General features: G+C 41.3%; 1 protein-coding gene across 1 annotated transcript in view; it reads right to left on the minus strand.

Moving 5' to 3' along the window:
- Positions 1–747: 747 nt before the first annotated feature.
- Positions 748–15,764, minus strand: part of LOC311285165 (sodium/glucose cotransporter 1-like) — a gene marked incomplete at its 5' end in the record, with an annotated part of 49,208 nt that continues 34,191 nt past the window's right edge. The window contains 7 exons of the mRNA XM_084400665.1: positions 748–1,201; positions 1,499–1,598; positions 2,351–2,566; positions 2,763–2,931; positions 3,037–3,187; positions 4,867–4,974; positions 15,309–15,444. Of these exons, the coding sequence (XP_084256791.1) occupies positions 987–1,201; positions 1,499–1,598; positions 2,351–2,566; positions 2,763–2,931; positions 3,037–3,187; positions 4,867–4,974; positions 15,309–15,444 (1,095 nt within the window). The 3' untranslated portion in view covers positions 748–986. The remainder of the gene's footprint in view (positions 1,202–1,498; positions 1,599–2,350; positions 2,567–2,762; positions 2,932–3,036; positions 3,188–4,866; positions 4,975–15,308; positions 15,445–15,764) is intronic.

Below are 15,764 nucleotides of genomic sequence, written 5' to 3' on the forward strand. Positions count from 1 at the left end.
TTTGTAAATAGTTACATGGTCTTGCTTCTATTGAACTCAACTTTTTATTCCTTATTTGTAATAAAAAAACATTTTTATTAAATTAGAAAAATGACAAATTCTCAAGTATTCTTAGACTTTTGAACCCCACTGTAGATTTGATATATTTTGAAGAACTCAGTCCAAAATTGATGTGCTCTCCATCTTAGACATGACGATGAGTCTCCAGTGATGACGGCCCATCAGGTGTTTGAAGAGTTCATCTGTCAACGACTGATGCAAGGCTACCAGATCATTGTACAGCCAAACAGAAAGCCACAGCCTGCTATAGCCCCGCCCCTCAGCAGCAGCCCCCTTTATTCCAGAGGTACATCCAAGACTTGGAAGTAAACGCCCACTGCTATGATTGGGTAACAGTTTTTCTTATTAAAATAATGTTTAAAATATCTGCTACACGTGTGGAATTGTTTTGAAATCGTCAGATGTTTGCCATTAAGCCAGAGTCTGATCCCGAATCAGAAAACCTACACCACAACATAGTTAAAAATATTTTCATGATTTATCACAACTTTTTTTCTTTTGTCAAATCAACTTAGATGACTAATGTGTTTCAGATAACATAATATTTTGAGTTTCTGTTTATTAAAACAATCTTCATTTTATTAAATAAAATATTTAATTTTCATTTCAATAAACAAAATTTGAAGGCAACCAGTTTACTTAAATTTTAAAGTTAAGTTAAGTTAGTTTAGGTGCTAAAAACAATGTATATAAATAAAAAATTACAGAAAAAAATATTGTATTGTAGTTCCTGCCATCAAATAAAGTACAGTAAGCAGCTATAAGGAAGAAAAGGGTTTTTGTTGAGGATATTATAAGAAGGAAATTTGTAACCTCTTACAATCTGATTAATCACATTAACTCAATGTCACTGATAAGGTAACATTTCTGTCCACAGAATACAGGTCTAATATCCTTAACAGAGTTAGATGATACAGATGTGATCTTTAACCAAAGAAACCATAGAAAAAGACACAGACGGCGAGGAGGATAATAGCGTTAGCGTTGACCACGTTTCTCCACAGAGGTTTTTCAGTGGTGTCGGTGAGCTTCAACTTCATCGCCGCCTCCTGTTCTTTAGTCAGTTTAGGGGCATTGCCTTGATCAAAGCCGCAGAACCAGTTGTAGGCCTTCTTAAAACAGCCGGGTTCCTCACGCACCTCTGCAGGGTCAAGAGATGAACGGTTGTTATTGGTTATTAAAAGTTAAAATGTTACATGTGCAATTTGATTTACACAAATAAGACGTGTCTGGATCAACATCCTTTGTTTTTCCTAGAACAAACAACAATCTAGTCAATTAATCATGGCCATAAACTAGTCTCAGCATCAGACGGCCCACCCACAGACACCCACAGTCCGTTTACTGAACCACGTGATGCACGCTGCACACAAAAACGGTGAGTGTTACCTCTGTTACCTATCAATGTTTATGAATTTGGTGGCTTGTGCAGACGTACCTTCTGTTTCTGATAAATCCTGTTCATCAGTCCAGTCATCTAACTCCAGATCTATCCTCTCCTCAGTGCTGTTCCTCAAGCTCCAGCAGAGTCTGTACAGCTGCACAACAACAAGGGGCCACAGAATGAGGGGCCGAAACACAACAGTATGATCTTCTTTCAATTTAGTACTTTTAACAATCAGTTCATTCAAAAGCAAACAATGCAACAGACATGTTTCGAATCACCCTTGTTGCTAAAATAATTACAGTAATACAGGCTACAGTTGCCACATTAGAAAATACACTTACATTACCTAACTTATGTAATTGAATCCATAATGTTTGTAATAATATCTATCTAGTGTGTTATCAAAAGATGTGATGAAGTTATGAAACTGCCGTGAGGTTTCGTGCTAGAACAGAGTTTGCTGGCAATGCAGTAAATGTTCTCACTGTATACCATATGACTGAATCTATACTGTAGTTGACCTTTACAGATGAAGGGTGGGTGAGTTACAGTAATGTGGCAGTCTCTACCATGGTAATCTGTTTACAGTATCACATGGCATACATACTGTAATAAAGAATGCTGTGTTTGATGCCATGTGTCTTCTTTCATTTATTTTGTGTTGTGAAAAGGATACTTCTGTGTTTGAAAAAAAAAACACATTTGAAAACATGCCAAATTGTTTGAAAAAAGTGCACTTTTGATGATCTGTTGTGATATTAGCACTAAGAGTTTTAACAGTGTACACCTTACTTGTGAAAATAGTACTAAAGTGTATAAAAAAAACTGTAAATGGAAAGAATGGTGGTACAGAAGCATGATTAAGAACACTCTATAATACTGAAGAGTATCAGAAGAACTTACATGTTTGTCGTCAATGGGTTTGGTCATGAGGGAGATGCCCAGTATCAATATACAGGACAGGGTGAAGAGGATCATTCCAAAATAGAGGTAGTGCACACCACAGATGATCGTGGGACAGTTACTGGGGTTCACGCAGCTGCCCGTGCCATAGGCAAACTCGGTTATCATACGCGCCAGACCCACCAACAGACCAATACACAACCCGTAGAAAGCGCCCTGTGAGGGAATGCCAACACTATGTGTCAATAGATAAAAAATTTACAGCAAGACTTAAGCGTTTTTGAGAGAAAAAACATGATCAATATTATTAATATAAATCTGAATTTAACAAGCAAAATGGATATAAACCAAAATATATAAATGGATACAAAGCAAAATATATAAAACTGTAAAATGTGAAGGACTGACTCACTGCTTCATTGACTCTCTTGCAGAAAATGGCGAGGGTGAAAACAGCGGCGATGGGTGGTGCCAGATAACTGGTGATGGACTGCATGTAGTCGTAGAGCTGGCCGCTCTGAGCTGTCTGAACTACGGGGATCCACGCGATACTCACAGCAATCAGAATTAGCATGAACAACCTGTACGCATGAACACAGGCATCTCAAGAGCCCTTTCACATCATTTTCTGCTCACAAGGTCAGAAAATCAATATGCAACAGATACAAACAGACACGAGAACGCACCTCCCAGCAATCATGAGCTCCTTCTCTTTGGCTTTGGGACGGATCTTGGTGTAGATGTCCATGGTGAAGAGTGTGCTAGCGCTGTTAAAGATGGAAGTGAGTGAACTCATCAGAGAGGCCAGCATGACAGACAACATCAAGCCTCTGAGACCTTCAGAAACACACACAACAGTTTAGACCCATAACACCAGACAGATCCTTCAAAGCATGTAAAGAGACAGAACATCTAGGTTACTAATGTAACGTTACATCAGACTGACGTCATGGGGTCTCGCCTGGGAGCCCAATCACCTCCAAGTGGTAAAAGAACGATGATGATTTGGATGATGAGTCACACCCACCCGGACATACGGGTATAAATAAGACCAGCATTACTCACTTCATTTATGTTTTGCTGAGGAGCCGAGACAGGATCCCGGCCGTTCAGTGGTGGTTTAGGGCTGTGGCAGGGGGGACGTAGCGTCTCCTTGGTTTACATTAGTAACCTAGAAGTTCCCATTTAGTCAGTCATGTTCGACATTACATCCCTATGGAAAGTGACACAGCCACTGAACTGTGATACGAGTGTTGGAGATGCAGATGATGGCAAGCTACGGCGTGCCCTTTTGGCAACTGCTCTCACAATTTCGTAACCTACCTAGTGCCCCATGTAAGCCTGAGAAAGTAGTCTTACCAAAGGGGATGGAAGGGACAGGATCTTATTCTGGGGATGGTCGAAGCTGCTGTTCCTACCCCAGGGAAGAGTGCCTTGGAACTCAATTCCCAATGTTTCTCAGCCATGACCATAACGCTGGGGAAGCGTGCCCAGTCCCAACAGAGGGGAACGCTACGGAGACCACACACATAAACACGCAACGCGCGAACTGGACACAGCAGCGCGAGGGTTGGGTCTCCTACTACCTGTCCCGAAAGGGAGTGGTGGGAACTTTGGGCATGTATTCGGGCCGGGGTCTCAGGCCTTCAGGTCCCCCTCCCTCCTGAAGGAAGCGAGCGCTGTCTTCAAAGACAAGATTTTAAGCTCAACTGAATCATGGCACATGGCATGCTAGAGGAGTGCGAGGTTCGTGGGGACGGACCCGACAAAGAAGCTCCCACTGTAACCCTCAGATCTCCCTAACCAGTGCTAACCAGACCCGCGGCTCTACTACGAGAAGTGGCGGGGGGCTGGTTAGCAGCAGAGGGGACTCGTGCCTCCGTATTGAAGAAGGGGAGTCGCGACCGCAATGCCAACATGGACATGCTCTTGTAGTGAGCGTTCGTGGCCATCAGATTAAGACAGGAACGACCGCATCCAGAAACACACGGATGGAAACACATCTTGAAAAAGACGCTGACCACCCGTGCTTGCTCTTTTAGGGAGCTGTTTTTTTTTTTGCCAAAACAACCAGGGGCGAATGTTGCACTGTGTGCATAGCAAGCTGGATGCAAACACCGCTGGAATGCCCCATCACACGACACAGAGATCCCACGATGAGCAAAGATCCCACGATGAGCTTGCCAGCTGCAAGTTTTCACAGTGTTCTCCTGATAGCAATTAAAATTGCTGTTATTTGCTCTTCAGAAATGTACTCTCTTTTCAGTAGAGTTGAATTGGAAGAACGATCGCTGTGCAACCGCTCGGCTCCAAAGCAAAATATAAATGAAGTGAGTAATGCCGGTCCTATTTATACCCGTATGTCCGGGTGGGTGTGACTCACTGGCCAATGTTCATTGGCTCGTTCTGTTACCACTTGGAGGTGATTGGGCTCCCAGGCGAGACCCCATGACATCAGTCCGATGTAACATCAAACGTGACTGGCTGAATGGGAACTAGAAATATAAGGATATTACCGTTTGGCATCAGGTCCACCACTAGTTTCGGATAAGCAATATTACTACAGCCCACACTGGTTCCACAGTATAAGTCACACTCTTTTGGATCCACACATGCAATCTCATCTGACACAAACAAGAGAATATACACAAACATTAGTTTCTCTAATAGTCTTTGTCTGTTCACTGACCTTCTGATGCACATTGCATACAAAAACGTCACAAAAATGCTTTTTACTGTGATTGCATTACTTTTGGACTGGCAGAATTTCTTATCACAAAGTCCACATACCATTTCCACAAATCACACTGTTGTGGAATCATGAATTCAGATTTACCCCCCTGAAATGTCACACAATGCTATTTGTATAAATGTATTTATTAATTAATTTATAGGCTTTTATTGTCAATTTTCATTGTAATTTTAGTTTAAGCTTTAGACATTGTTATGTTTGTCAGATATGCAGAACTGATTTTTAATTATTATTTCATGTTTTTCAAAAGTTTATAAAAATTATAATTTTATTAGAAGGATAAAACATATTATGCATTATTATTAAGGTATTTAATATTAATAAAATATTAAAGAACCAATTAAAGCATGCATTATTTTGTATTATTTATATTGTAACAGAATTTATTCATATTTTGAATGACCTTTTACTGACCTTTTTTTAATTTTTGTATTAATTTATTTAAATAATTTTCGAAACTCGATGACTTGTTTCTCAAAGAAGAAAAGAACCAAGTTTACGAGGCGTACTCGAGCTTTGACCGGATTATGAAAGATATCAGTGTTTCCATGACAGACTATATAATTGATAATTGATTTTGAACAGCGGTACTCGCGGATGCATAAATATAAGATGGAGATTCCCGATGCAGTATTAGCATTCAAACTGCTGGACTGTTAGCACTGACAGCATGTACAGATTTGGATTTTGCGTCAATGAAGTCAGCACTGAAGAGGATTTTCGGAGGAAAGTCTAATTCTACAGTGGGGATTAATCGGGAAACAGCATATGTAACAGAACAAAGGTGACAAAGGAGCAAGCCATGGTCGCAAAATGTTCAGCAAAAGACACCACTGCCTGGCACTAACCCTCTGGACAGGTATGGACGCAGATCAAAATGTGCTGTTTGTCAAAGCACGTTCCAATGGGCCAAAGACTGTCCACACAGAGGTGAGCAAGTCAAACTGACTGAAGATTGTAAAACAGATGATATAGAGGAGTGCAACATTACTCTGTATACAGAAGAGTAGCCCACTGAAGCAGAAATATTTATGACAGAGTGTTTCGGCTCAGCAATAATAGACACTGCATTCACACGGACTGTGTGTGGACAGGAATGGATAAATGGCTACATCGCTGAACTAAGCCAAAACGAGATAAAAGATCTGAGGAAGACAGAAACTCACAGTCACAGACCCTTTAAGGTTGGTGATGGAAAAGTGGTCTATTCCAACAGAAAGTTGAAAATTCCTGCAAAGATTGGACAAACTAGGTGTCATATTGAAAGCGAACATTCCACTACTCTTGAGCAAGGTATCCATGAAAAGAGCAGGGACAGTCGCTAGATATGGAAAATGACAGTGCGGTGATGTTCAGTTAACCTGTAAAACTTGACTTTACAAGCTCTGGTCATTACTGTGTAAACATTATGGACAATGAAAAGAAAAACATTCAAAGTGATGACTGTGTCTTGGTAGCTGTTGAAGATGTCACTCTTACGGAACAAAAGAATGCGGATGTACAAAGTCAGTGTGACGAGAAAATACTGACAATTTCAGACAAAATGAGCTCAGCAGAAAAACACAAAATCCTGATGAAGCTTCACAGACAATTTGGTCATGCTTCTGCTGACAGACTGCAGAGACTTCTTACTAGCTCAGGAAATAAAGATGCAGAATGTAGTGTCATTCTGGAGAAAATTGTGAGTGAATGTGAAACGTGTCAAAGATACAGTAAGACCAAACCAAAGCCTGCTGTTGGCCTACCACTGGCATCTCAGTACAATGAAACTGTTGCAGTAGATCTACATGAACTTGAACCAGGTGTGTGGCATCTCCACATTATTGACCAGTTCACAAGCTTTAGTGCAGGCAGCATACTGACCACTAAGAAGTCCTCTGAAATAGTGAAACACTTTGTCCATGTCTGGATAAGTGTCCATGGTCCACCTCAGAAACTTTTTAGCAACAATGGGGAAGAATTTAATAATGATGAGGTTAGACATGGCAGAAAACTTCAATATAGAAATAAAGACAACAGCAGCATACAGCCCGTGGAACAATGGACTTACAGAGCGACACAACCAAACACTTACAAAGATCATAATGAAAGTGAAGTCAAGTAACGGCTGTGACTGGGACACTGCATTGGACTGGGCTCTTATGGCAAAGAACACCATGCAAAATGTCCATGGCTACAGTCCTCATCAGTTGGTGTTTGGACAGAATCCCAACCTGCCCTCTGTGTTAACCGACAAGCCCCCAGCTTTAGAGGGCACAACGAAAAGTGAGTGGGTGGCAAAACACATCTCTGCATTACATGCATCAAGAAAGGCGTTCACAGAAGCAGAATGCTCAGAAAGCACTACGTAAACAACTGCGTCAGACAGATGAGAAATATGAAATGGGTGACAAAGTGTACTACAACAAGAGAGTTGACTGTCAAGAGTGGAAAGGACCAGGAGTTGTCATTAGCCAGGATGGTGCAGTGGTGTTTGTCAGACATGGAGGAACCTGCATTAGGGTAGACTACCTCAGACTAAGAAAAGTAAACACAGACAGCGGAGATCAACATGTCATTATGGATGATGCTGAAATTGACACAAACAATATGCAAAGACAGGAGATGACAGGAGCTGCTGTCAACAACATGGAGGGAACAGAAACTGTAACTGAAATACAGCAGAGTTCAGTGCAAACTGAGGACACAGGGGCATCCACTATGGGGCAGAATGTAGCAGCACAACACACTATGCAACGACATAGTGACACAAAGTGATACAGAGCAGGGAACTGATGTCCGTTTAAAAACAGGGCAAGTTCTAAAATACAGAGACAGAGACAGTGGGGCTTTGCACACAGCAAAAGTACTAGGGCGTGCAGGCAAAGCTACTGGCAAATACAAAAACTGGTACAACCTTCTGCTCATTGAACCAACTAATGTTGCAGGCAGTAAAGATTCAGTTGACATATCATGTTTAGACTGTCTTCAAATGCAACATGACATCATGACTTTGCGTAAACATACACGCCACTTTCAAGTCAAGTGGCGTGTTATCTATACGCATTTTGAGCTATCCGCGTGTATGTCCACGCCGTCATCTTCCGCGTGTATGTCTACGCCGTTAAATGTCCGAGTGATTCCGCGTGTATGTCTACGCCGTTAAATGTCCGAGCGAAACGAAGCAAAATGTAAATCTACATCTGGGGAGCGATATTTTTTTACTAGGATGGTAGGGGAAGACTCATAAATGGTATTAACCCCAGTGACGGGTAGGTTTAGGGACGGGGTTGGGGTAATTCATATATATTTATATAGAGAGTAATGTAACGTTAAGTCAACGGCGTTGATAAACACGCTGAAAAGCGATTATGCGTGTTGATAGCACGCCAAAAATGGAAATACGAATTGGCGTGTCATACATACGCCATTTCATGAGATCAGTCTGTCAAATGGAACCCGCTGTTACTGATGTTAGTGCCACAAATGTCAGTGAGGATGTATTGGTAACAAAAGATCTATCCTTTGACCTAGCCAAACAAGAAGAGATGAAGAGTTGGAGAGATAACAGTGTGTTTGAGGAAGTTCAGGATGAGGGACAAAAGTGCATCTCTACCAGATGGGTGTGCACTCTCAAGGAAACACTAACTGGACTAGTACTGAAAGCACGATTGGTGGCCAGAGGTTTTGAGGAGTTAAATGTGTTAGAGCTATAAAAAGATTCTCCCACTTGTGCTTCTGAGTCTCTTCGACTGCTGGTGGCAGTTATTTGTCAAAAACAGTGGACACTTCATTCCATGGATATAAAATCTGCATTTCTGCAGGGAATAGACATGTCACATGACATCTACATCAGGCCTCCCCCTGAGGCTATCTATGAGGGAACATTATGGAAGCTCAAAAAGTGTGTACAGTGGGTACGGAAAGTATTTAGACCCCCTTAAATGTTTCACTCTTTGTTATATTGCAGCCATTTGCTAAAATCATTTAAGTTCATTTTTTTCCTCATTATTGTACACACAGCACCCCACATTGACAGAAAAACACAGAATTGTTGACATTTTTGCACATTTATTAAAAAAGAAAAACGGAAATATCACATGGTCCTAAGTATTCAGACCCTTTGCTGTGACACTCATATATTTAACTCAGGTGCTGTCCTTTTCTTCTGATCATCCTTGAGATGGTTCTACACCTTCATTTGAGTCCAGCTGTGTTTGATTATACTGATTGGACTTGATTAGGAAAGCCACACACCTGTCTATATAAGACCTTACAGCTCACAGCAAATGAGAATCATGAGGTCAAAGGAACTGCCTGAAGAGCTCAGAGACAGAATTGTGGCAAGGCACAGATCTGGCCAAGGTTACAAAAAAATTTCTGCTGCACTTAAGGTTCCTAAGAGCACAGTGGCCTCCATAACCCTTAAATGGAAGACGTTTGGGACGACCAGAACCCTTCCTAGAGCTGGCTGTCCAGCCAAATTGAGCTATCGGGGGAGAATAGCCTTGGTGAGAGAGGTAAAGAAGAACCCAAAGATCACTGTGGCTGAGCTCCAGAGATGCAGTCGGGAGATGGGAGAAAGTTGTAGTAAGTCAACCATCACTGCAGCCATCCACCAGTCGGGGCTTTATGGCAGAGTGGCCCGACGGAAGCCTCTCCTCAGTGCAAGACACATGAAAGTTTCTCCACAACCGTAATACCACATCTAAGATCTGTTTTCCAAGTTGGACGTGAGGAACATGATCACTTCTGTTATGTGGGAATAGATTTTGTGACTGTTGACAGAAAAGTACAAATACACCAGGAAAATTACATTCAACACATGCAACACATTCATATGGATCCTTCACGAGCTGTGGAACAAGACTCACCTCTCTGTAAGGAGGAAAAGGATCAGCTCAGGTCCAAAATAGGCCAAATTCTCTGGGTGGCAAGGCAGAGCAGGCCAGATGTCATATTTGATGCTAGCAATTTTACATCAAACATAAAAAATGCAACTGTGCAGACAATCCATGAAGCAAACCGGATAGTGTGCAAACTCAAGTCCAAGAAGGTAACTCTAAACTTCCAACACTTGGGCAGAGACAGTGCTCTTAAGATGATTGTGTTCAGCGATGGTTCGTTTGGAAATCTTTCAGATGGAGGCACCCCAGGAGGGCACCTGATTCTTTTAATGGGAGAAAATGGAAAATTCTCACCCCTTTCTTGGCAATCAAAGAGAGTCAAGAGGATTGTGCGGAGGACACTTGCTGGTGAAACATTGGCAATGTCTGATGGAATTGACAATTCTATTTTTCTGTCCATACTGTTCTCAGAACAAACTACTGGTGATGCTGAACATGCTCCACCAATAATCTGTGTCACTGACAATCATTCGCTTGCTGATGCAATTAAGTCCACAAAGTCAGTCTCTGAGAAAAGACTCCGCCTGGAGATAAGTAGTATCAACGAACTTGTCCAAACACAGAGAGTTGAGCGAGTAATGTGGTACAACACAAAAGAACAACTTGCAGACTTGCCTTATCAAAAAGGGGGCATCAGCTTGTCAGTTACTCAAGGCACTGAGTGAAGGACAATGGAAACTGAATTAAAACAAAGTCTGTCTTTGAGTTGTACTCGAGAGCTTGTTGAAATATACTAGGTCGTATTTTTGTTCAAGGATGTTGTTGTTCAGTATGGCCTGTTAGTATGTTAAATTGAAAGTTATTATATATATATATATATATATATATATATATATATATATATACAGAGGTGTAAAAAGTACTCAAAAATGTTACTCAAGTGAAAGTACAAGTACTGAGGGAAAATTTTACTCAATTAAAAGTAAAAGTATCTGGCCAGAATCGTACTCGAGTAAAAGTAAAAAAGTACCACATTAAAATTGTACTTGAGTATTAAAGAAGTAAAAGTAACAGCAATAATGTAAACTAGAGATTCTTGTTTAAGCTTTTAATCTCTAAAATCATGAAGTGAATGAACCACATACAAGGTTTTATCCTGCTTTAGAACTGTTTGTATTTAATTGTATTTATTTATCAAACTATAAGACTACTATCTAATGCCAGTATGCAAAATTTTTTAAACAATCCACTAAACATGCTTTTACCACTAAAAGAAAAGAATTCGCTAAGGTACGGCCACGGGTGCTCTTGATCCTGTGGCTGATTTTGGACTGTGTTCGCAGCTGAATCACGTTCTTCCTCCATTTTCTTCCACTGATTGACCATAGACAGTATAAGAAATGGACACAGCGACCCCATAGATTTCAACAGAGAAAAGTGAAGCAAATTAGAAGCACTCACTTCCTGATGGCTGAGCGTACTGCGCAGACTCAAACTGAGCTTGATGGCGTAGATGTGACGTGAGCAACCTGTCTGACCGTTGTAAGTCTTCTAGTAGCTGTGCCAAGAGAAATCTAACTTGCAGAAAAAAGAGAGTGTGAGTAGGAGCTGTCCATGAGCTAGGAGCAGGAGCAACTTTATGACTCTCTATGGGCTTCTCCCTTGACTTTATGCCTCCACGTCCCCCCAATTGACTGTGAGCTTCTCCTCCTGTCTATACGGTAATTTCCAGAGAGTCGCGTGGTTATGATGCAATTGTTAGCCTATTTTTACAAAAACTGCTTCTAAGGGGCCATAATGTAAGATACAAGGTAATGGAGCCTTTTATACATTTTCGTGTTTCTTTAGAAATAAATAATGGACAAATGGAGTCTTTAAACGTCTCAGATGTAAAGTTATTCGCTGTCAAAGTGATGCCAAAATGAATGGGAGTCAATGGAATGCTAACAGCAGGTGATGGCTCGTTAGCCAATGGCGGCCCCCGGGGGTGGTATGCTTTTAGGCTGCTGGATTGACCCATAGACAGTATATAAACTGGACACAGCAACCCCATTGGATTCAACGGAGACAAGTAAAGTCAATTAGAAGCACTCACTTCCTGGGGGTCGAGCGTACTGCGCAGACTCAAACTGAGCTTGACGACGTAGATGTGACGTGAGCAACCCGTCTGTCTTCTAGTAGCTGTGCCGAGAGAAATCTGAATCACTCCCTTCCGAAACTCGCAGAGACGGAGAGTGTGAGTAGGAGCTGTCCAGGAGCAGGAGAAACTTTTGCTAAGTATTCTGATTAATTATTTTGTCATTTTGCCTCCACGTCCCCCCGATTGCCCGCGAGCTTCTCCTCCTGTCCATACGGTAATCTCTCTACTGTGCGACAGAGAGTCGCGTGGTTATGACGCAATCGTTAGCCTATTTTTACAAAAACTGCTTCTACGGGGCCATAACATAAGATACAAGGTAATGGAGCCTTTTATACATTTTCTTGTTTCTTTAGAAATAAATAGTGGACAAATGGAGTCTTTAAACGCCTCAGATGTAAAGTTATTCGCTGTCAAAGTGACGCCAAAATGAATGGGAGTCAATGGGATGCTAACAGCAGGTGATGGTCCGCTAATCAATGGTGGCGTCCGGGGAGGCTTCAATAAAATATGAAACAGTGCCCCCCTGGATTGACCCCCTGTGATTGACTGTTATAATTTCTCTCATTTCCAGGTCAAGGTGCTGTGCGTTGTGGTAATAGATGCGACATGATGTCACTTCCAAATGACCAATGAACATGTCTGACCAATTTGGTGAAATGTGAAACCGAATCTCATTGGCAGAATAAATGACATTTAAATTAAACAGCATCAGCACAATTCAATTGGTTTGGTAATAGCAAGGGAAAATAGAATGAAGTGATCTCCAAAAAATAAGTACTTTTTGACTATAAATAGAATTGTAAGGAGTAAAAAGTACTTTTTTTTCTTAAAAAATGTAATTAAGTAAAAGTAAAAGTACTGATTTTTAATTGTACTCAAGTAAAGTAAAAATCCCCAAAAATAATACTTAAGTACAGTAATCAAGTAAAATTACTCAAGTATTTTACACCTCTGTATATATACACAGTGGGGAGAACAAGTATTTGATACTTATAAAGCATGTAGAGGTCTGTAATTTTTATCATAGGTACACTTCAACTGTGAAAGACAGAATCTAAAACAAAAATCCAGAAAATCACATTGTATGATTTTTAAATAATTAATTTGCATTTTATTGCATGACATAAGTATTTGATCACCTACCAACCAGTAAGAATTCCGGCTCTCACAGACCTGTTAGTTTTTCTTTAAGAAGCCCTCCTGTTCTCCACTCATTACCGGTGTTAACTGCACCTGTTTGAACTTGTTACCTGTATAAAAGAAACCTGTCCATACACTCAATCAAACAGACTCCAACCTCTCCACAATAGCCAAGACCAGGGAGCTGTGTAAGGAAATCAGGGATAAAATTGTAGACCTGCACAAGGCTGGGATGGGCTACAGGACAATAGGCAAGCAGCCTGGTGAGAAGGCAACAACTGCTGGCGCAATTATTAGAAAATGGAAGAAGTTCAAGATGACGGTTAATCTCCCTCGGTCTGGGGCACCATGCAAGATCTCACCTTGTGGGGCATCAATGATCATGAGGAAGGTGAGGGATCAGCCAAGAACTACACGGCAGGACCTGGTCAATGACCTGAAGAGAGCTGGGACCACAGTCTCAAAGAAAACCATTAGTAACACACTAATGGATTAAAACGTCATGGATTAAAATCCTGCAGCGCACGCAAGGTCCCCCTGCTCAAGCCAGCGCATGTCCAGGCCCATCTGAAGTTTGCCAATGACCATCTGGATGATCCAGAGGAGGAATGGGAGAAGGTCATGTGGTCTGATGAGACAGAAATAGAGCTTTTTGGTCTAAACTCCACTCGCCGTGTTTGGAGGAAGAAGAAGGATGAGTACAACCCCAAGAACACCATCCCAACCGTGAAGCATGGAGGTGGAAACATCATTCTTTGAGGATGCTTTTCTGCAAAGGGGACAGGACGACTGCACCGTATTGAGGGGAGGATGGATGGGGCCATGTATCGCGAGATCTTGGCCAACAACCTCCTTCCCTCAGTAAGAGCATTGAAGATGGGTCGTGGCTGGGTTTTCCAGCATGACAACGACCCGAAACACACAGCCAGGGCAACTAAGGAGTGGCTCTGTAAGAAGCATCTCAAGTGGCCTAGCCAGTCTCCAGACCTGAACCCAATAGAAAATCTTTGGAGGGAGCTGAACGTCCGTATTGCCCAGCGACAGCCCCGAAACCTGAAGGATCTGGAGAAGGTCTGTATGGAGGAGTGGGCCAAAATCCCTGCTGCAGTGTGTGCAAACCTGGTCAAGAACTACAGGAAACGTATGATCTTTGTAATTGCCAAACAAAGGTTTCTGTACCAAATATTAAGTTCTGCTTTTCTGATGTAACAAATACTTATGTCATGCAATAAAATGCAAATTAATTACTTAAAAATCATACAATGTGATTTTCTGGATTTTTGTTTTAGATTCCATCACTCACAGTTGAAGAGTACCTATGATAAAAATTACAGACCTCTACATGCTTTGTAAGTGGGAAAACCTGCAAAATCGGCAGTGTATCAAATACTTGTTCTCCCCACTGTTTTTAAAGAGTGGGAGTTTGTTAAGTTTAAGACATTAAAAATGTGTTCATGCACATTATACCTCTATGCTGAATATTGTTTAATATTTCACATGACCGTTTACCGAAACTAAAAGTGGACTCTTATTATGAAGTCCCTGGAAGAGCGATTGTTGTTTTTGAGCACGAGTTGTAACGGATGGTGTCTGTGGATGAATAAACGGATAACGTTAATCGATACTGAAGTGTATTTTTTTTTTTTGTATAACACTAACCACAGGTCGAGAGCTGTCATTAATTTCAGACCACACAATTTGCGATGCTGTTTGCGAATGTTCATTGGAACTATGGTTTTCGGGAAACACAGACTCATTTAACAATGCTGATAACAACAGAACTTGGAACCATACCTAGTTAGCTAACAATGCTTTTTGGAAACGCACCCCTGTCTAATTAGGCGATTGTTTGCTAGAATAAGATGCTAGTAAGTTGCTAGCATGTTCTGTGAGAAATACATGGACCAGACTTTATTCTGATGGGCAAAAGTCTAGTTCGGTGAGACTAACAAAACCTAGTTGGCCATATATTAACATTAAAGTTGCCATTAAATATCACTTACCGGTAGTCAGGATTCAGTCAACATATTTGCTAACATGTATAAAATAGTTAATCCGTTTATCACCCATCTCAGCCAGGATGCTGCCAATCGTTCTCACCTGGGTACAGCACTCTGCTGATCATGCCAGGGAAAACCATGAGGAACATGGGCAGAAGTTTGAGATAACCACACAGGATGCAGCCAGCTTTCACATGGGACAGGCTCTTGGCAGACAGACAGCGCTGCACTATCACCTAAAACAAGATGGAGTGTTTGTGCGAATAACCCAGAGGAACATTTTAGTGCTCAGAATCCAGTGTTTCCCCATACATTGATTTATTTGTATCGGCCCACCACAATATCAGCATTGACCGCTATAGATTTCAGTGCTTCCCATTCATTAACTAGACTGTGGTGGCCCGAAAATATATTTCAACTTCTCATAATAATATAAAAGGTCTTTAGTGTTGTGTTTTGTGCCATTGCTCTCAAATAAATAAAATGTTTGATAAGCTCGATAAGGCTTTGTATCCTTTTCAAAAGACTGTCTGTTTGCGCTGCGCAAAGAGAAGTG

This window comes from Rutilus rutilus (assembly GCF_951802725.1).
Source record: "Rutilus rutilus genome assembly, chromosome: 25".
NCBI lineage: Eukaryota > Metazoa > Chordata > Actinopteri > Cypriniformes > Leuciscidae > Rutilus > Rutilus rutilus.